Source organism: Oncorhynchus keta, unplaced genomic scaffold (assembly GCF_023373465.1).
Source record: "Oncorhynchus keta strain PuntledgeMale-10-30-2019 unplaced genomic scaffold, Oket_V2 Un_contig_11389_pilon_pilon, whole genome shotgun sequence".
Classification (NCBI taxonomy): Eukaryota; Metazoa; Chordata; class Actinopteri; order Salmoniformes; family Salmonidae; genus Oncorhynchus; species Oncorhynchus keta.
Window position 1 is genome coordinate 75,001 of NW_026277466.1, and position 23,556 is coordinate 98,556.

The 23,556-nt window shown below is 39.2% G+C and overlaps 1 protein-coding gene and 1 long non-coding RNA gene across 29 annotated transcripts in view; one reads left to right on the forward strand and one right to left on the reverse strand.

Annotated features, from left to right (window-relative positions):
* The window catches only part of LOC127917390 (NACHT, LRR and PYD domains-containing protein 12-like), a 25,364-nt gene extending 1,830 nt beyond the window's left edge, over positions 1-23,534 (reverse strand). The window contains exons 1-9 of one of the 8 annotated variants that reach the window (XM_052500579.1): positions 23,321-23,534; positions 21,251-21,367; positions 20,826-20,910; positions 20,474-20,696; positions 15,658-17,422; positions 15,213-15,386; positions 12,784-12,957; positions 9,081-9,254; positions 1-128 (exon numbers count right to left, since the gene is read on the reverse strand). The exon at positions 1-128 is cut by the window's left edge and continues 46 nt beyond it. In XM_052500579.1, coding sequence (XP_052356539.1) covers positions 1-128; positions 9,081-9,254; positions 12,784-12,957; positions 15,213-15,386; positions 15,658-17,422; positions 20,474-20,696; positions 20,826-20,910; positions 21,251-21,367; positions 23,321-23,388 — 2,908 coding nt within the window. In that variant the 5' untranslated portion in view covers positions 23,389-23,534. The remainder of the gene's footprint in view (positions 129-9,080; positions 9,255-12,783; positions 12,958-15,212; positions 15,387-15,657; positions 17,423-20,473; positions 20,697-20,825; positions 20,911-21,250; positions 21,368-23,320) is intronic. The other 7 variants (XM_052500580.1, XM_052500584.1, XM_052500583.1 and 4 more) reach the window with 7 other exon arrangements.
* Positions 21,685-23,057, forward strand: LOC127917391 (uncharacterized). Of its 21 annotated transcripts, none has more exons than XR_008097237.1 (5): positions 21,744-21,794; positions 21,858-21,992; positions 22,056-22,172; positions 22,236-22,732; positions 22,796-23,057. It is a non-coding gene; the product is annotated as an uncharacterized LOC127917391 (long non-coding RNA). The 21 variants fall into 21 exon arrangements; XR_008097226.1 differs by having other exon boundaries at positions 22,056-22,109; positions 22,173-22,732; XR_008097223.1 differs by having other exon boundaries at positions 21,748-21,794; positions 21,858-21,920; positions 21,984-22,109; positions 22,173-22,732.
* Positions 23,535-23,556: the final 22 nt, after the last annotated feature.

Genomic DNA, 23,556 nt, shown 5'->3' on the forward strand with positions numbered 1-23,556 from the left:
GCAGTCTGACTCCTGAGTCTCCTGGGTGATTGTAGCTCAGGTCCAGCTCTCTCAGGTGTGAGGGGTTTGACCTCAGAGCTGAGACCAGAGAAGCACAGCCTTCCTCTGTGACTCCACAGCCTGACAGCCTGACAAAGAGATCAAATCATGATTCAAAATCACACTGTTATTCAGTGTGAAGCACTTGGTGAAAATAGTGGCAGTATATTGTTTTTCAACATATTCAGATATATCATTTAGTGTATTGTAAAGTCCACACCATATCTATTTATAAGTGAGGTATCAGATTTCATTTATTGAGTAAAGTGACACCATATCTATTTAGACAGTGAGGTATCAGATTTAGATTGTATTGAGTATACAGTCCACACCATATCTATTTAGACTGAGACCAGTTTAAATTGCAGTATCAGTCACAATATCTATTTAGACAGTGAGGTATCAGATTTAGATTGTATTGAGTATACAGTCCACACCATATCTATTTAGACAGTGAGGTATCAGATTTAGATTGTATTGAGTATACAGTCCACACCATATCTATTTAGACAGTGAGGTATCAGATTTAGATTGTATTGAGTATACAGTCCACACCATATCTATTTAGACAGTGAGGTATCAGATTTAGATTGTATTGAGTATACAGTCCACACCATATCTATTTAGACAGTGAGGTATCAGATTTAGATTGTATTGAGTATACAGTCCACACCATATCTATTTAGACAGTGAGGTATCAGATTTATATTGTATAGAGTATACAGTCCACATCATATCTATTTAGACAGTGAAGCTAACATTTTAAATGTGTCTCTATTCTCCAACATTTTGGATTTCAGATGAAATGTTTCATTTGAGGTGACAGTTTATAATGTCACCTTTTATTTGAGGGTATTTTAATACATGTCTGTTTCAACATTTAGAAATAAAATCACTTTATATATCTAGACCCCTATTTGAAGAAGTCATAAGTATTCTGACCAATTAACTTTCAGTGTATTAAAATAGTCAAAAGTTGAGTATTTGGTCCGATATTCCTTGAACTCAATGACTTCATCCAGCTTGTGACTGAAACTCTGTAGTGGTCTGGGTGTAGCTGGTGCAGAGGAGTCAGGACAGCAGAGATGTGTCTCTGTAATGGTCTGGGTGAGGCTGGTGCAGAGGAGTCAGGACAGCAGAGATGTGTCTCTGTAATGGTCTGGGTGAGGCTGGTGCAGAGGAGTCAGGACAGCAGAGATGTGTCTCTGTAATGGTCTGGGTGAAGCTGGTGCAGAGGAGTCAGGACAGCAGAGATGTGTCTCTGTAATGGTCTGGGTGAGGCTGGTGCAGAGGAGTCAGGACAGCAGAGATGTGTCTCTGTAATGGTCTGGGTGAGGCTGGTGCAGAGGAGTCAGGACAGCAGAGATGTGTCTCTGTAATGGTCTGGGTGAGGCTGGTGCAGAGGAGTCAGGACAGCAGAGATGTGTCTCTGTAATGGTCTGGGTGAGGCTGGTGCAGAGGAGTCAGGACAGCAGAGATGTGTCTCTGTAATGGTCTGGGTGAGGCTGGTGCAGAGGAGTCAGGACAGCAGAGATGTGTCCCTGTAATGGTCTGGGTGAGGCTGGTGCAGAGGAGTCAGGACAGCAGAGATGTGTCTCTGTAATGGTCTGGGTGAGGCTGGTGCAGAGGAGTCAGGACAGCAGAGATGTGTCTCTGTAATGGTCTGGGTGAGGCTGGTGCAGAGGAGTCAGGACAGCAGAGATGTGTCCCTGTAATGGTCTGGGTGAGGCTGGTGCAGAGGAGTCAGGACAGCAGAGATGTGTCTCTGTAATGGTCTGGGTGAGGCTGGTGCAGAGGAGTCAGGACAGCAGAGATGTGTCTCTGTAATGGTCTGGGTGAGGCTGGTGCAGAGGAGTCAGGACAGCAGAGATGTGTCCCTGTAATGGTCTGGGTGAGGCTGGTGCAGAGGAGTCAGGACAGCAGAGATGTGTCCCTGTAGTGGTCTGGGTGAGGCTGGTGCAGAGGTGTCTCTGTAATGGACAGCAGAGATGTGTCCTCTGTAATGGTCTGGGTGAGGCTGGTGCAGAGGAGTCAGGACAGCAGAGATGTGTCCCTGTAGTGGTCTGTGTGTAGTGGCTGGTGCAGAGGAGTCAGGACAGCAGAGATGTGTCCCTGTAATGGTCTGGGTGTAGCTGGTGCAGAGGAGTCAGGACAGCAGAGACAGCAGAGATGAGTAGCACAAGTAACTTTACTCAAATATTCAACAACATGTCGTAATACCGAGCCCACAATAACAGACCGAACAGACAGAAAACAAAGAAAGGGGGAAAAGAGGGTTAAATAATGAACATGTAATTTGGGAAATGAAACCAGCTGTGTAAAACAAAGACAAAACAAATGGAAAATGAAAGTGGATCAGGGCGATGGCTAGAAGACCGGTGACGTCGACCACCAGGAACGCCGTCCGAACAAGGAGAGGGACCGACCTGGTGCAGGAAGTCGTGACAAACTCGTTTGTTGCATTTACAGTTTGTTTTGGTTATTTTGGGTTATTTTTGTTCATTAAAACAATTGTGATTCATGACTGGAGTAATTTTCTGTCTGAGTGAGTAGATAACATCTTTCTAAGCACTACTAAACTAATCCTGATGATGCCATGATAATACAAGTGTGACAGAATACAGATGGTAAACATGACCATGTACCAGTGGTTACAGAGGCTACAACAAAACATGCTAACCTCTCACCATTACCAATAACAGAGGCTACAACAAAACATGCTAACCTCTCACCATTACCAATAACAGAGACTACAAGAAAACATACTAACCTCTCACCATTACCAATAACAGAGGCTACAACAAAACATGCTAACCTCTCACCATTACCAATAACAGAGACTACAACAAAACATGCTAACCTCTCACCATTACCAATAACAGAGACTACAACAAAACATACTAACCTCTCACCATTACCAATAACAGAGACTACAAGATAAAACATACTAACCTCTCACCATTACCAATAACAGAGGCTACAACAAAACATGCTAACCTCTCACCATTACCAATAACAGAGACTACAACAAAACATACTAACCTCTCACCATTACCAATAACAGAGACTACAACAAAACATGCTAACCTCTCACCATTACCAATAACAGAGACTACAACAAAACATGATAACCTCTCACCATTACCAATAACAGAGACTACAACAAAACATGATAACCTCTCACCATTACCAATAACAGAGCCTACAAGAAAACATGCTAACCTCTCACCATTACCAATAACAGAGACTACAACAAAACATGACTAACCTCTCACCATTACCAATAACAGAGCTACAAGAAAACATGCTAACCTCTCACCATTACCAATAACAGAGACTACAACAAAACATACTAACCTCTCACCATTACCAATAACAGAGACTACAACAAAACATGCTAACCTCTCACCATTACCAATAACAGAGGCTACAACAAAACATGCTAACCTCTCACCATTACCAATAACATAGGCTACAACAAAACATACTAACCTCTCACCATTACCAATAACAGAGACTACAACAAAACATGATAACCTCTCACCATTACCAATAACAGAGCCTACAAGAAAACATGCTAACCTCTCACCATTACCAATAACAGAGACTACAACAAAACATGATAACCTCTCACCATTACCAATAACAGAGCCTACAAGAAAACATGCTAACCTCTCACCATTACCAATAACAGAGGCTACAAGACAACATGCTAACCTCTCACCATTACCAATAACATAGGCTACAAGAAAACATGCTAACCTCTCACCATTACCAATAACAGAGGCTACAAGAAAACATGCTAACCTCTCACCATTACCAATAACAGAGGCTACAAGACAACATGCTAACCTCTCACCATTACCAATAACAGAGGCTACAAGACAACATGCTAACCTCTCACCATTACCAATAACAGAGGCTACAAGAAAACATGCTAACCTCTCACCATTACCAATAACAGAGGCTACAAGACAACATGCTAACCTCTCACCATTACCAATAACAGAGGCTACAAGAAAACATGCTAACCTCTCACCATTACCAATAACAGAGGCTACAACAAAAACATGCTAACCTCTCACCATTACCAATAACAGAGAGTTGATCATTTAAAAAATCTTTGTGCCTCTATATCCATTACCAATAACACTATTCAACAAAACAGTAACACAGGTATGTACATATGGTGTGGACTATGTGTGTCAACAAACACATGTGGATCTCTGAACAGTTATCACTTGTTGGCCAACTACAAACATACTGACCTCAGAGTCTCCAGTTTACCAGTGGGATAACAGAGCTACAGCAAAACAGCTTAACTCCTGAATCCTTCAGGTAACAGTTGTTACAACAATCCAGCTAACCTCTCACCATTGAGGGGTTTGAAATGAGAACTGAGGCCAACACTTTACAGGATGTGTTTCAAAACAGTTTCACCATTACTGAAACACAGAGAAATACAATGACAGACAGGTTGTATTAAAATGATACACTCAGCTTTCCCTGTTTACACTGTTACCAGTCCACAAATAAGGTGTTGTGTTTGACCTCTGACCTCTGAGACCAGAGAAGCAGCCTAGAAATGACACATTATCCAAGTATTGAAGATAGAAAGATGCATTTTAACAAATATTTGAGTAGACTGACCAGACCAGTTTAAAAAGCAGTATCAGTCAAAAGACAGACAGTGAGGAATCAGATTTAGATTGTACTGAGTACAATTTTGACAGTGAAGCTAACATTTTAAATGTGTCTCTATACTCCAACATTTTGGATTTCAGATCAAATGTTTCATATGAGGTGACAGTATATAATGTCACATTTTAATACATATCTGTTTCACGGTTTGAAATGAAAACACTTCATGTATCTAAGTATTCTGATACATTTACTTATAGTGGATTAAATTAGTCAAAAGTTTATTATTGGGTCTGATATTCCTTTAACGCAACGCAACATCAAGCTTGTGACTCAAACTGGTTGGTTGCATTTACAGTTTGTTTTGGTTGTGTTTTGAGTTATGTTTTGCTCAGAATTAAAATGGTGGATGATGACGAGTAATTTTATTTATAAGTGAGTAGATAACATGTTTCTAAACAATAATACATGAATCCTGATGATGCCATGATTAATACTAAGAAACATCATGAATGAATCTTGATTAATAATGAATGTGAAAGATTACTGCACCTGTACATACCCACCTATAACAGAAGACAAACAACTACCTCTTTCCCATTACTGTATTTCATTTATTTATTTATTTTGCTCCTTTCACCATTATTTTTATTTCTACTTTGCACATTCTTCCATTGCAAATCTACCATTCCAGTGTTTTACTTGCTATAACACATTTACCTTCACCATTACCATAACAGAGGCCTTTTTTGCTAACCTCTCACCATTACCTCATTTGCTCAACAAAACATACTAACCTGTTTACACTTATTATTGACAGAGACTACAACAAAACATGCTAACCTGTCACCATTACCAATAACAGAGGCTACAACTCTGTCGTTGTATCTGTCGAACTGCTTTGCTTTATCTTCACCATTACCAATTGTAAAGAGAATTTATTCTCAACTTGCCTACCTGGTTAAATTGAAATAAAAAATAAAAATAAAATTAACTATTCATTCATGATTATTCATCATCATAGTAGCATCCACATGAATGTAGAAGTGTTCAGAAACATATTCTATTCTTACTGACAATACAAGTGAAGTGACTCCAAAATGACAGGACATTATTCACCATTCAGTTTCTATTAGGAAAACATCTCAAACACAACCAAGACAAACTGCAAATTCATTCACCAAGTTAGTAGAATCACAAGCTTGATGTAATCACTGCAGGCATGGAATATGGGACCAAATACTAAACTTTTGACTAAATTAATTTGACCAAATAATTAAGACTTCTTCAAATGGGAGAACTAAACTCAGCATAAAAAGAAACGCCTCTCACTGTCAACGGAGTTTATTTTCAGCAAACTGAATTAACATGTGTAAATATTTGTATAAACATAACATTCAACAACTGAGACATAAATTGAACAAGTTCCACAGACATGTGACTAACAGAAATGGAATAATGTGTCCCTGAACAAAGGGGGTCAAAATCAAAAGTATGTCAGTATCTGTGTGGCCACCAGCTGCATTAAGTACTGCAGTGCATCTCCTCCTCATGGACTGCACCAGATTTGCCAGTTCTTGCTGTGAGATGTTACTCCACTCTTCAACCAAGGCACCTGCAAGTTCCCGGACATTTTGGGGGAATGGCCCCAGCCTCACCCTCCGATCCAACAGGTCCCAGATGTGCTCAATGGGATTGATAACCGGGCTCTTCGCTGGCCATGGCAGAACACTGACATTCCTGTCTTGCAGGAAATCACGCACAAAACAAGCAGTATGGCTGGTGGCATTGTCATGCTGGATGGTCATGTCAGGATGAGCCTGCAGGAAAGGTACCACATGAGGGAGGAAGATGTCTTCCCTGTAACGCACAGCTTTGAGATTGCCTGCAATGACAACAAGCTCAGTCCGATGATGCTGTGACACACCTCCCCAGACCAAGACGGACCCTCCACCTTCAAATCGATCCCACTCCAGAGTACAGGCCTCGGTGTAACGCTCATTCCTTCGACGATAAATGCGAATACAACCATCACCCCTGGTGAGCCAAAACCGCGATTCCTCAGTGAAGAGCAATTTTTGCCAGTCCTGTCTGGTCCAGCGACAGTGGGTTTGTGCCCATAGGCGACGTTGTTGCCAGTGATGTCTGGGGAGGACCTGCCTTACAACAGGTGTACAAGCCCTCAGTCCAGCCTCTCTCAGCCTATTACGGACAATCTGAGCACTGGAGGAGGGATTGTGTGTTCCGGTGTAACTCGGGCAGTTGTTGTTGCCATCCTGTACCTGTCCCGCAGGTGTGATGTTCGAATGTACCGATCCTGCGCAGGTGTTTTTACACGTGTTCTGCCACTGCGAGGACGATCAGCTGTCCATCCTGTCTCCCTTTAGCGCTGTCTTAGGCGTCTCACAGTGCAGACATCACAATTTATTTCCATGGCCACATCTGCAATCCTCATGCCTCCTTGCTGCATGCCTAAGGCACGTTCATGCAACTGAGCAGGGACCCTGGGTATCTTTCTTTTGGTGTTTTTCAGAGTTAGTAGAAAGGCCTCTTTAGTGTCCTAAGTTTTCATAACTGTGATCTTCATTGCCTACCGTCTGTAAGCTGTTAGTGTCTAAACGACCATCCCACGGGTGCATGTTCATTAATTGTTTATGGTTCATTGAACAAGCATGGGAAACAGTGCTTAAACCTTTTCAAAAAAGATCTGTGAAGGTATTTGGATTTTTACAAATGATCTTTGAAAGACAGGGTCCTGAAAAACGGATGTTTTTTTTTGAGGAGTTTAGATACATAAAGTGCTTTCATATCTCAACGGTAAAATATACAGTCGTGGATAAAAGTTTTGAGAATGACACAAATATTAATATTCACAAAGTCTGCTGCCTCAGGACAAGGCTGAGATCACTCTGTCATGCTGACTGAGTTCGAATAACAGACTGTAAGCTTCAAAAGGAGGGTGGTGCTTGGAATCATTGTTCTTCCTCTGTCAAACATGGTTACCTGCAAGGAAACTTGTGTCGTCAACATTGCTTTGCACAAAAGGGCTTCACAGGCAAGGATATTGCTGTCAGTAAGATTGCACCTAAATCAACCATTTATCGGATCATCAAGAACTTCAAGGAGAGCGGTTCAATTGATGTGAAGAAGGCTTCAGGGTGCCCAAGAAAGTCCAGCAAACACCAGGACCGTCTCCTAAAGTTGATTCAGCTGTGGGATTGGGGCACCACCAGTACAGAGCTTGCTCAGGAATGGCAGCAGGCAGGTGTGAGTGCATCTGCACGCACAGTGAGGCGAGGACTTTTGGAGGATGGCCTGGTGTCAAGAAGGGCAGCAAAGAAGCCACTTCTCTCCAGGAACAACATCAGGGACAGACTGATATTCTCCAAAGGTACAGGGATTGACTGCTGAGGACTGGGGTAAAGTCATTTCTCTGATGAATCCCCTTTTCGATTGTTTGGGGCATCCGGAAAAAGGCTTGTCCGGAGAAGACAAGGTGAGCACTACCATCAGTCTGTGTCATGCCAACACTAAAGCATCCTGAGACCATTCATGTGCGGGGTTGCTTCTCAGCCAAGGGAGTGGGATCATTCACAATTTTGCCTAAGAACACAGTCATGAATAAAGAATGGTACCAACACATCCTCCAAGAGCAACTTCTCCCAACCATCCAGGAACAGTTTGGTGACGAACAATGCCTTTTCCAGCACGATGGAGCACCTTGCCATAAGGCAAAAGTGATAACTAAGTGACCTGGGGAACAAAACATTGATATTTTGGGTCCATGGCCAGGAAACTCCCCAGACCTTAATCCCAGAGAACTGAGAACTTGTGGTCAATCCTCAAGAGGCGGGTGGATATACAAAAACCCACACATTCTGACAAACTCCAAGCATTGATTATGTAAGAATGGGCTGCCATCAGTCAGGATGTGGCCCAGAAGTTAATTGACAGCATGCCAGGGCGGATTGCAGAGGTCTTGAAAAAGAAGGGTCAACACTGCAAATATTGACTCTTTGCTTCAACTTCATGTAATTGTCAATAAAAGCCTTTGACACGTATGAAATGCTTGTAATTATACTTCAGTATTCATAGTAACATCTGACAAAAATATCTAAAGACACTGAGGCAGCAAACTTTATGAAAATTACTATTTGTGTCTCAAAACTTTTGGCCACGACTGTATATGTATGAATACCTTTAAATAAAATGTGAAATGTTGTACCGTCACCTAATATGAAACATTGTATCTCAAATCCAAAATGCTGGAGCAGAGCACCACATTTAAAACTGTAAGCTTCACTCTCCAAACACATATGGTGTGGACTATGTGTGTCTGGTAAACACATGTGGATCTGGTGAACAGTTATCACTTGTTGAGCAACTACAGGAATACTGACCTCAGAGTCTCCAGTTTACAGTGGGGATTCTCCAGTCCAGCAGAGAGCAGCTTCACTCCTGAATCCTTCAGGTCATTGTTACTCAGGTCCAGCTCTCTCAGGTGTGAGGGGTTTGACTCCAGAGCTGAGACCAGAGAAGCACAGCCTTCCTCTGTGACTAGACAGCCTGACAGCCTGCAAAGAGTCAAATAATATTACAATCACACTGATATTCTTTGGTGGTGAACAGAGTGGCAGTATATTTTTCTACATATTCAGATACATCAGTTATATCAGTGTCCTGAAACCTTCCATATATATTCATATATTAATGTATCATTATTAGAAATGACAAATTATCCAAGTATTGCTTGTAGATAGAAACATGTATAGTACAAATATTTCGGTAGACTGACCAGACCAGTTTAAAAGCAGTATCAGTCAGAAGACAGACAGTGAGGTATCAGATTTAGATTGTATTGAGTATACAGTCCACACCATATCTATTTAGACAGTGAGGTATCAGATTTAGATTGTATTGAGTATACAGTCCAAACCATATCTATTTAGACAGTGAGGTATCAGATTTAGATTGTATTGAGTATACAGTCCACATCATATCTATTTAGACAGTGAGGAATCAGATTTAGATTGTATTGAGTATACAGTCCACACCATATCTATTTAGACAGTGAGGTATCAGATTTAGATTGTATTGAGTATACAGTCCAAACCATATCTATTTAGACAGTGAGGTATCAGATTTAGATTGTATTGAGTATACAGTCCAAACCATATCTATTTAGACAGTGAGGTATCAGATTTAGATTGTATTAGTATACAGTCCACACCATATCTATTTAGACAGTGAGGTAACAGATTTAGATTGTATTGAGTATACAGTCCACACCATATCTATTTAGACAGTGAGGTATCAGATTTAGATTGTATTGAGTATACAGTCCACAACATATCTATTTAGACAGTGAGGTATCCGATTTAGATTGTATTGAGTATACAGTCCACACCATATCTATTTAGACAGTGAGGTATCAGATTTAGATTGTATTGAGTATACAGTCCACACCATATCTATTTAGACAGTGAGGTATCAGATATAGATTGTATTGAGTATACAGTCCACACCATATCTATTTAGACAGTGAGGTATCAGATTTAGATTGTATTGAGTATACAGTCCACATCATATCTATTTAGACAGTGAGGTATCAGATATAGATTGTATTGAGTATACAGTCCACACCATATCTATTTTCACAGTGAAGCTCACATTTTAAATGTGGCTCTATTCTCCAACATTTTGAATTTCAGATAAAATGTTTCATGTGAGGTGACAGTATTGTCACGTTCTGACCTTTATTTCCTTTGTTTTGTCATTATTTAGTATGGTCAGGGCGTGAGGTGGGTGGGCAGTCTGTTTGTTTTTCTATGTTTTGGGGGTATTTCTATGTTTCGGCCTAGTATGGTTCTCAATCAGAGGCTGGTGTCATTAGTTGTCTCTGATTGAGAATCATACTTAGGTAGCCTGGGTTTCTCTGGGTGTTTGTGGGTGATTGTTCCTGTCTCTGTGTTTTGCACCAGATAGGGCTGTTTTTGGTTTTCCACGTTTATTGTTTTGTAGTGTTCATGTTTATCTGTTTTTATTAAACATTAATCAATATAACCACGCTGCGTTTTGGTCCTCCTCTACTTCACCACAGGAAAACCCTGACAGAATATAATGTCACCTTTTATTTGAGGATATTTTAATACATATCTGATTCAACCTTTAGAAATAAAGCACTTTATGTATCTAGTCCCCATTTGAGGAAGTCATAAGTATTCTGACCAATTCACTCAAAGTATTAAAGTAGTCAACAACATGATCAATAACAGAGGCTACAACAAAACATGCTAACCTCTCACCATTACCAATAACAGAGGCTACAACAAAACATGCTAACCTCTCACCATTAACAATAACAGACTACAACAAAACATGCTAACCTCTCACCATTACCAATAACAGAGGCTACAACAAAACATGCTAACCTCTCACCATTAACAATAACAGACTACAACAAAACATGCTAACCTCTCACCATTACCAATAACAGAGGCTACAACAAAACATGCTAACCTCTCACCATTACCAATAACAGAGACTACAACAAAACATGCTAACCTCTCACCATTACCAATAACAGAGGATACAACAAAACATGCTAACCTCTCACCATTACCAATAACAGAGACTACAACAAAACATGCTAACCTCTCACCATTACCAATAACAGAGACTACAACAAAACATGCTAACCTCTCACCATTACCAATAACAGAGACTACAACAAAACATGCTAACCTCTCACCATTACCAATAACAGAGGCTACAACAAAACATGCTAACCTCTCACCATTACCAATAACAGAGGATACAACAAAACATGCTAACCTCTCACCATTACCAATAACAGAGACTACAACAAAACATGCTAACCTCTCACCATTACCAATAACAGAGGCTACAACAAAACATGCTAACCTCTCACCATTACCAATAACAGAGACTACAACAAAACATGCTAACCTCTCACCATTACCAATAACAGAGACTACAACAAAACATGCTAACCTCTCACCATTACCAATAACAGAGGCTACAACAAAACATACTAACCTCTCACCATTACCAATAACAGAGGCTACAACAAAACATACTAACCTCTCACCATTACCAATAACAGAGGCTACAACAAAACATGCTAACCTCTCACCATTACCAATAACAGAGGCTACAACAAAACATGCTAACCTCTCACCATTACCAATAACAGAGGCTACAACAAAACATACTAACCTCTCACCATTACCAATAACAGAGGCTACAACAAAACATGCTAACCTCTCACCATTACCAATAACAGAGGAAACAACAAAACATGCTAACCTCTCACCATTACCAATAACAGAGGAAACAACAAAACATGCTAACCTCTCACCATTACCAATAACAGAGGAAACAACAAAACATGCTAACCTCTCACCATTACCAATAACAGAGGCTACAACAAAACATGCTAACCTCTCACCATTACCAATAACAGAGGGGGTCTGATCTTTGTGCCTCTGTAACTTTCTCATTCATCATTATTCACGATTCATTCCTGATTATTCATAATCATGGTAACATCCACATGAATGTAGAATTGTTCAGAAACATCTTCTATTCTTGCTGACAATACAAGTGAAGTGACTCCAAAATGACAGGACATTATTCACCATTCAGTTTCTATTAGGAAAACATCCAAAACACAACCAAGACAAACTGCTAATTAATTCAACAAGTTAGTAGAATCACAAGCTTGATGTAATCACTGCAGGCATGGAATATGGGACCAAATACTAAACTTTTGACTGAAATAATTTATCCAAAATGTTATGACTTTTTCAAATGGGAGAAGTAGATACATAAAGTGTTTTAATTTACAAACTGTAAAATATATATATGTATGAAAATACCTTTAAATAAAAGGTGACATTCTGTACTGTCACCTAATATGAAACATTCTATCTCAAATCCAAAATGCTGGAGCAGAGCACCACATTTAAAACTGTAAGCTTCACTGTCCAAACACATATGGTGGGGACTATGTGTGTCTGGTAAACACATGTGGATCTGGTGAACAGTTATCACTTGTTGACCAACTACAGGAATACTGACTTCAGAGTCTCCAGTTTACAGTGGGGATTCCCCAGTCCAGCAGAGAGCATATCCACTCCTGAATCCTTCAGGTCATTGTTACTCAGATCCAGCTCTCTCAGGTGTGAGGGGTTTGACATCAGAGCTGAGACCAGAGAAGCACAGCCTTCCTCTGTGACTAGACAGCCTGACAGCCTGCAAAGAGTCAAATCATATTAAAATCACACTGCTATTCTTTGGTGGTGAAAATAGTGGCAGTATATTTTTTCAACATATAGAACCTTCCATTCCATATCTATTCGTAAATAGTGTATCATCATTCCAAATGACAAATGATCAAATCATCACCTGAGGATAGAAACATGTATAGTACAAATATTATAGTAGACTGACCAGACCAGTTTAAAAAGCAGTATCAGTCAAAAGACAGACAGTGAGGTATCAGATTTAGATTGTATTGAGTATACAGTCCACACCATATCTATTTAGACAGTGAGGAATCAGATTTAGATTGTATTGAGTATACAGTCCACACCATATCTATTTAGACAGTGAGGTATCAGATTTAGATTGTATTGAGTATACAGTCCACACCATATCTATTTAGACAGTGAGGTATCAGATTTAGATTGTATTGAGTATACAGTCCACACCATATCTATTTAGACAGTGAGGTATCAGATTTAGATTGTATTGAGTATACAGTCCACACCATATCTATTTAGACAGTGAGGTATCAGATTTAGATTGTATTGAGTATACAGTCCACACCATATCTATTTAGACAGTGAGGTATCAGATTTAGATTGTATTGAGTATACAGTCCACACCATATCTATTTAGACAGTGAGGAATCAGATTTAGATTGTATTGAGTATACAGTCCACACCATATCTATTTAGACAGTGAGGTATCAGATTTAGATTGTATTGAGTATACAGTCCACACCATATCTATTTAGACAGTGAGGTATCAGATTTAGATTGTATTGAGTATACAGTCCACACCATATCTATTTAGACAGTGAAGCTAACATTTTAAATGTGTCTCTATACTCCAACATTTTGGATTTCAGATCAAATGTTTCATATGAGGTGACAGTTTATAATGTCCCCTTTTATTTGAGGGTATTTTAATACATATCTGTTTCACTATTAAAAATGAAAACAATTTATGTTTCCAGTCTCCCCATTAGAAGAAGTCTTAAGTATTCTGAACAATTCACTTATAGTGTATTAAATTTGTAAGTCGCTCTGGATAAGAGCGTCTGCTAAATTACTTAAATGTAATGTAATGTTAAAGTAGTCAAAAGTTTAGTATTTGGTCGTAAACTCGTTGGTTGCATTTGCAGTTTGTTTTGGTTGTGTTTTGGGTTGTGTTTTGCCCAATAATAAAATGGTGGATGATGAGTGGAGTATTTTTCTGTCTAACAGAGTAGATAACATGTTTCTAAACAATAATAAATGAATCCTGAATCCTGCCTTGATTAAGAAAAAATAATGAAAGAATCATGAATAATAATGAGTGAGAAAGTTAGAGGCTACAACAAAACATGCTAACCTCTCACCATTACCAATAACAGAGGCTACAACAAAACATGCTAACCTCTCACCATTACCAATAACAGAGACTACAACAAAACATACTAACCTCTCACCATTACCAATAACAGAGACTACAACAAAACATGCTAACCTCTCACCATTACCAATAACAGAGACTACAACAAAACATGCTAACCTCTCACCATTACCAATAACAGAGACTACAACAAAACATGCTAACCTCTCACCATTACCAATAACAGAGACTACAACAAAACATGCTAACCTCTCACCATTACCAATAACAGAGGCTACAACAAAACATGCTAACCTCTCACCATTACCAATAACAGAGACTACAACAAAACATGTTAACCTCTCACCATTACCAATAACAGAGACTACAACAAAACATGCTAACCTCTCACCATTACCAATAACAAAGACTACAACAAAACATACTAACCTCTCACCATTACCAATAACAGAGACTACAACAAAACATGCTAACCTCTCACCATTACCAATAACAGAGACTACAACAAAACATGCTAACCTCTCACCATTACCAATAACAAAGACTACAACAAAACATGCTAACCTCTCACCATTACCAATAACAGAGACTACAACAAAACATGCTAACCTCTCACCATTATCAATAACAGAGACTACAACAAAACATGCTAACCTCTCACCTTTAACCTCAAATAAAAGGTGACATTCTGTTCTGTCTCCTAATATGAAACATTCTATCTCAAATCCAAAATGCTGGAGCATAGCACCACATTTAAAACTGTAATATTCACTGTCCAAACACATATGGTGTGGACTATGTGTGTCTGGTAAACACATGTGGATCTGGTGAACAGTTATCACTTGTTGACCAACTACAGGAATACTGACCTCAGAGTCTCCAGTTTACAGTGGGGATTCCCCAGTCCAGCAGAGAGCAGCTCCACTCCTGAATCCTTCAGCTCATTGTTACTCAGATCCAGCTCTCTCAGGTGTGAGGGGTTTGACCTCAGAGCTGAGACCAGAGAAGCACAGCCTTCCTTTGTGACTCCACAGCCTGACAGCCTGACAAAGAGATCATCATGACTTCACAAACACACTGTTAATGTAACGATTAGTGTAGAAGGACAATGGTAGATGCATTTGGTTTATTCTCTCAAACAACATAACATATTCCGTCTCCTAGAATTGTATGGTCATATTGTTATACTAATGTGAAAATCAATGCATTTATTCAATGTGTTTTTCAATATATACATATTATAATACATATTTTTCTCTAAACTGAATATTTCTTCCTGATGATTAGTTCTTATATGTCATTTTATTTACTCACAGAACATCTCTGGAGGCTTTGACCACTGGCAGCAGCCTCAGAAGACCTTCCTCTGATCTGGAGTATTTCTTCAGGTCAAACACATCCAGCTCCTTTTCTGAAGTCAGCAACACAAAGACCAGAGCTGACCACTGTGCAGGTGACAGGTTGGGTTCTGAGAGACTTCCTGATCTCAGGAAGCTTTGGATCTCCTCCACTAGAGAATGGTCATTCAGTTCATTCAGACAGTGGAACAGATTGATGCTCCTCTCTGGAGAGGGATTCTCCCTGATCTTCTCCTTGATGTACTTAACTGTTTCTTCATGGCTCTGTGAGCTGCTTCTTGTCTTTGTCAGTAGACCTCGTAAGTGCTTCTGATTGGACTCCAGTGAGAGGCCCAGAAGGAAGCGGAGGAAAAGGTCCAGGTTTCCCGTCTCACTTTGTAAGGCTTTATCCACAGCACTCTTGTAGACAGTAACTTCAGACTCGTCTTTTGTTTGCAGTTTGTCCATTAGATTCTGATTGTTGTTGATGAATGAGAGGAACACATATACAGCAGCCAGAAACTCCTGAATGCTCAGATGAACAAAGCAGTACACCTTGTCCTGGTACAGCACACATTCCTCTTTAAAGAGCTGTGTGCACAATCCTGAGTACACTGAGGCTTCATTAACATCAATGCCAGACTCTTGCAGGTCTTCTTCATAGAAAATCAGATTGCCGTTCACAAGCTGTTGAAAAGCCAGTTTTCCCAGTGACAGAATGCTCTCTTTATTCCAGTGTGGACCTGTCTCTTCTTTCCCAAGATACTTTTCATTCTTCTGTTTGGTATGAAACACCACAAGGTGTGTGTACATCTCAGTCAGAGTCTTGGGCATCTCTTCTCTCTTATGTTCCAGCATGTGTTCAAGGACTGTTGCAGAAATCCAACAGAAGACTGGAATGTGGCACATGATGTGGAGGCTCCTTGATGTCTTTATGTGTGAGATGATTCTGCTGGCCAGGTCCTCATCACTGAATCTCTTCCTGAAGTACTCCTCCTTCTGCGTGTCATTGAACCCTCGTACCTCTGTCACCTGGTCAACACACCCTGAAGGGATCTTATTGGCTGCTGCAGGTCGGGTAGTTATCCAGAGGAGAGCAGAGGGAAGCAGATTTCCCTTGATGAGATTTGTCAGCAGAACATCCACTGAGGTTGACTCTGTGACGTCCCAACAGATCTTGTTCTTCTGGAAGTCTAGGGGCAGTCGGCACTCATCCAGACCATCAAAGATGAACACAACTTTGTACTTGTCGTAGTTGGAGATTCTTGATTCTTTGGTTTCCATTGAGAAGTGATTGAGAAGTTTAATGAAAGTGTGTTTGTCCCCTTTCATCAAATTCAGCTCCCGGAAAGGGAATGAAAACACAAATTGGACATCCTGATTTGCTTTTCCTTCAGCCCAATCCAGAATGAACTTCTGCACAGAGACTGTTTTTCCAATGCCAGCGACTCCCTTTGTCAGCACAGTTCTGATACGTTTGTCTTGTCCAGTTAAGGGTTTGAAGATGTCGTTACATTTGATTGCAGTCTCTGGTCTTGCTTGTTTCCTGGTTGTTGTCTCAATCTGTTTCAGCTCATGTTCATTATTGACCTCTCCTGTTCCACCCTCTGTGATGTAGAGCTCTGTGTAGATCTTATTGAGAAGTGTTGGGTTTCCTTGTTTAGCGATCCCCTCAAATACACATTGAAACTTCTTCTTTAGATTAGATTTAAGTTCACGTTGGCAAATCACAGCAAGCTCATCTGAATGAAGAAACACCACAGAGGATATTAATATTACGTCTGTTTTAATGTCTACAGTATTGTAGGACTGTTATAAAGTTTTTTTAATCAATAATGACTAATTATGTATACATTTCAATCAGGACTGACTAATCAGAATACTATTATGTTACTGTATATGTACTAATCAGAATACTATTATGTTACTGTATATGTACTAATCAGAATACTATTATGTTACTGTATATGTACTAATCAGAATACTATTATGTTACTGTATAGATGTATGAATTTTCTTTTTAATCCTAGTACTGAATATAATGTGTGTAAATATAATCAAGAATGAGAACAATGACTGTCTGTTCCTTGGTAAAAATGAATGAACTTATCGTCAGATTGGCTAGAATGATGATCTACACAGGAAGACCTTGGCTCGGTCATAAATTATCTAAAGTGGTGGGAGAACCATACTGTACTATAACTATACTGTACTATAACTATACTGTACTATACTATATATAACTATACTGCCATTGTACTATACTGTACTATAACTATACTGCCATTGTACTATACTGTACTATAACTATACTGCCATTGTACTATACTGTACTATAACTATACTGCCATTGTACTATACTGTACTATAACTATACTGCCATTGTACTATACTGTACTATACTGCCATTGTACTATACTGCACTATAACTATACTGCCATTGTACTATACTGCACTATAACTATACTGCCATTGTACTATACTGTACTATAACTATACTGCCATTGTACTATACTGCACTATAACTATACTGCCATTGTACTATACTGTACTATAACTATACTGCCATTGTACTATACTGTACTATACTGCCATTGTACTATACTGCACTATAACTATACTGCCATTGTACTAAACTGCACTATAACTATACTGCCATTGTACTATACTGCACTATAACTATACTGCCATTGTACTATACTGTACTATAACTATACTGCCATTGTACTATACTGCACTATAACTATACTGCACTATAACTATACTGCCATTGTACTATACTGTACTATAACTATACTGCCATTGTACTATACTGTACTATAACTATACTGCCATTGTACTATACTGTACTATAACTACACTGCCATTGTACTATACTGCACTATAACTATACTGCCATTGTACTATACTGTACTATAACTATACTGCCATTGTACTATACTATACTATAACTATACTGCCATTGTACTATACTATAACTATACTGCCATTGTACTATACTGTACTATAAATATACTGCCATTGTACTATACTATACTATAACTATACTGCCATTGTACTATACTATACTATAACTATACTGCCATTGTACTATACTGTACTATAAATATACTGCCATTGTACTATACTGTACTATAAATATACTGCCATTGTACTATACTGCACTATAACTATACTGCCATTGTACTATACTATACTGTAACTATACTGCCATTGTACTATACTGTACTATAACTATACTGCCATTGTACTATACTGTACTATAACTATACTGCCATTGTACTATACTGTACTATAACTATACTGCCATTGTACTATACTGTACTATAACTATACTGCCATTGTACTATACTGCACTATAACTATACTGCCATTGTACTATACTATACTGTAACTATACTGCCATTGTACTATACTATACTGCAACTATACTATATATAACTATACTGCCATTGTACTATACTATACTGTAACTATACTGCCATTGTACTATACTATACTGCAACTATACTATATATAACTATACTGCCATTGTACTATACTGTACTATAACTATACTGCCATTGTACTATACTGTACTATAACTATACTGCCATTGTACTATACTGTACTATAACTATAGAGCCATTGTACTATACTATACTATAACTACACTGCCATTGTACTATACTGTACTATAACTATACTATATATAACTATACTGCCATTGTACTATACTATACTGTAACTATACTGCCATTGTACTATACTATACTGCAACTATACTATATATAACTATACTGCCATTGTACTATACTGTACTATAACTATACTGCCATTGTACTATACTGTACTATAACTATACTGCCATTGTACTATACTATACTATAACTATACTGCCATTGTACTATACTGTACTATAACTACACTGCCATTGTACTATACTGTACTATAACTATACTGCCATTGTACTATACTGTACTATAACTATAGAGCCATTGTACTATACTATACTATAACTATAGAGCCATTGTACTATACTATACTATAACTACACTGCCATTGTACTATACTGTACTATAACTACACTGCCATTGTACTATACTGTACTATAACTATACTGCCATTGTACTATACTGTACTATAACTACACTGCCATTGTACTATACTGTACTATAACTATACTGCCATTGTACTATACTGTACTATAACTATACTGCCATTGTACTATACTATACTATAACTATAGAGCCATTGTACTATACTATACTATAACTATACTGCCATTGTACCGGGTGGAGAAGAGACGGGACAGTTCGAAAACTAATGGTGTAATTTTCAGTTTATAATCTGTGGTAAATTGTTTCATGTTCAGTTCTCTCGAGAATAAACGCTGCTGATTGGTTTTGGTCTCTGTCCATTTTATGCAAATAAGAGTCTTACAAATTCTTACGAGTGGACAGAGTGTTTAATTTAATTGGGTATTAAAACATATTAATTCCCGTAACAGATTTTAATTATGATAATTTATTCTCTTAACTGACTGTATAAATGTGTAAATGTTTTCATAATGCATTATAGACTGGTGTGACTGATTATATTATTATTGGTATTATTGATGGTATTATTAATGTTGTCTCTCTCTCTCTAAATGAATCACCACAACACATCCCTGCTGCTACTTGATGAGGTCACGAGGTGTTGTGTTAAGGCTGCTACAATATCATTGAGTTACACAGCTACTTTAGCTGTACTTTGGCTACAGTTTTTAAATGTTATAAAACATCATTCAACATGAGGCAGACAGATCTTACATTTCTCCAGTGTGTCAGCAAGCTCCTTCTGGTTCATTTTCCTCAGGATGTGCAGTGTGATCTTCAGAGCCCCCTCTCTGGCACTGCTCTCCTGCTGCTCATCTTCAGCGCCCACCACTTCCTGCTTCTGACTCTCAAAGCCTTGTGGGAGTTCTGGACTAAGAATCCTCTTGAATATCTTCAGCTCGTTCTTCACAAATGTCATAATTTTCTCTTCAAGCATCTGGAATAAATTAAGTAAATAAGTTAAGCAAGATAATAAATGCTTTCTCATCAACACATTAATGAATGATTGACAGATCAACTTTTCTTGAGGTAAACAAAAACAAATGTACATAACAGGACCACATACACTGAATATGGAGGCCAGGTCTGTTTGATGACTCTGGGAAGACTGACCACTGAGAATCTCTGACTCTGATCCCTCCTGTTGGTTTCTGTGGACAAAACATGAGATCACATTTCCTCACCCAGGAGTACACACACACACACACACACACACACACACACACACACACACACACACACACACACACACACACACACACACACACACACACACACACACACACACACACACACACACACACACACACACACACACACACAGGGAGGGAATGTTGTGTTTGTTTAATATTGTTTTAGGACTATGAAAATGGACAAAAGGATTAGTCTATGGATTATGAAAACAACAACAATAAATGGGAAAATGGGAGGAGAAATGACTAGAGACAGTGTTGTTTAACTCACTGACCAGGACCCATGAGTTCTTCTTACCTTTGTTCAGTAGAAAAGTCTCCCTCTCTAAACTCTATAGGAGGACTCATAGACCGGTCACTCTTCATGGACACACAGCTGGGAACAGGGGAGGCTGGTCTCTCCTGCTGGATTGGTCTTCAACACAAGAGAGACAAACATTACATCTCTCATCTACTCTGAGCTCAGATGGGGAAACAAGAGTTTCATTCCAAAACGCAGCATATCACTTTTCAGAAATGTTTGTAAATGAGCTTTTATTGTTTAAAGAAGTTATGTTTATGTTAAGTTTTTTGGCTAAATGAGGAGATGGCATGTGGGTACCTGCTTCTATAAACCAATGAGGAGATGGCACATGGGTACCTGCTTCTATAAACCAATGAGGAGATGGCACGTGGGTACCTGCTTCTATAAACCAATGAGGAGATGGCACCTGCTCCTATAAACCAATGAGAGAGATGCAGCGCGATCTGCGTCACAAATAGAACTGACTTCTAGACGCTCGTTGACGCGAATAATGAGACTATAAGGAGTACCAGTACTGAGTCAATGTGCAGGGTACCAGGTAATTGAGGTAATAATGAGGCTATAAGGAGAACCAGTACTGAGTCAATGTGCAGGGTACCAGGTAGTTGAGGTAATAATGAGACTATAAGGAATACCAGTACTGAGTCAATGTGCAGGGTACCAGGTAGTTGAGGTAATAATGAGACTATAAGGAGTACCAGTACTGAGTCAATGTGCAGGGTACCAGGTAGTTGAGGTAATAATGAGACTATAAGGAATACCAGTACTGAGTCAATGTACAGGGTACCAGGTAGTTAAGGTAATAATGAGACTATAAGGAGTACCAGTACTGAGTCAATGTGCAGGGTACCAGGTAGTTGAGGTAATAATGAGACTATAAGGAGTACCAGTACTGACTCAATGTCCAGGGTACGAGGTAGTTGAGGTAATAATGAGACTATAAGGAGAACCAGTACTGAGTCAATGTGCAGGGTACCAGGTAGTTGAGGTAATAATGAGACTATAAGGAGTACCAGTACTGAGTCAATGTGCAGGGTACCAGGTAGTTGAGGTAATACTGAGACTATAAGGAGTACCAGTACTGAGTCAATGTGCAGGGTACCAGGTAGTTGAGGTAATAATGAGACTATAAGGAGAACCAGTACTGAGTCAATGTGCAGGGTACCAGGTAGTTGAGGTAATACTGAAACTATAAGGAGTACCAGTACTGAGTCAATGTGCAGGGTACCAGGTAGTTGAGGTAATAATGAGGCTATTAGGAGAAATAGTACTGAGTCAATGTGCAGGGGTACCAGGTAGTTGAGGTAATAATGAGACTATAAGGAGAACCAGTACTGAGTCAATGTGCAGGGTACCAGGTAGTTGAGGTAATAATGAGACTATAAGGAGTACCAGTACTGAGTCAATGTGCAGGGTACCAGGTAGTTGAGGTAATAATGAGACTATAAGGAGTACCAGTACTGAGTCAATGTGCAGGTTACCAGGTAGTTGAGGTAATAATGAGACTATAAGGAGAACCAGTACTGAGTCAATGTGCAGGGTACCAGGTAGTTGAGGTAATAATGAGACTATAAGGAGAACCAGTACTGAGTCAATGTGCAGGGTACCAGGTAGTTGAGGTAATAATGAGACTATAAGGAGTACCAGTACTGAGTCAATGTGCAGGGTACCAGGTAGTTGAGGTAATAATGAGACTATAAGGAGAACCAGTACTGAGTCAATGTGCAGGGTACCAGGTAGTTGAGGTAATATCCACATGTAGGTAGGGGTATAAGTGACTAGGCAACCAGAATAGAGATTACATCTCCTCATCCAGGAGGAGTTCACACACACACACACACACACACACACACACACACACACACACACACACACACACACACACACACACACACAGGGAGGGAATGTTGTGTTTGTTTAATATTGTTTTAGGACTATGAAAATGGACAAAAGGATTAGCCTATGGATTATGAAAACAACAACAATAAATGGGAAAATGGGAGGAGAAATGACTAGAGACAGTGTTGTTTAACTCACTGACCAGGACCCATGAGTTCTTCTTACCTTTGTTCAGTAGAAAAGTCTCCCTCTCTAAACACTATAGGATGATCCATAGACCAGTCACTCTTCATGGACACACAGCTGGGAACAGGGGAGGCTGGTTTCTCCTGCTTGATTGGGCTTCAACACAACAGAGACAAACATTACATCTCTCATCTACTCTGAGCTCAGATGGGGAAACAGAAGAAGAGTTTCATTCCAAAAAAAGTTATGTTCATGTTTTTTGCTAAATGAGGAGA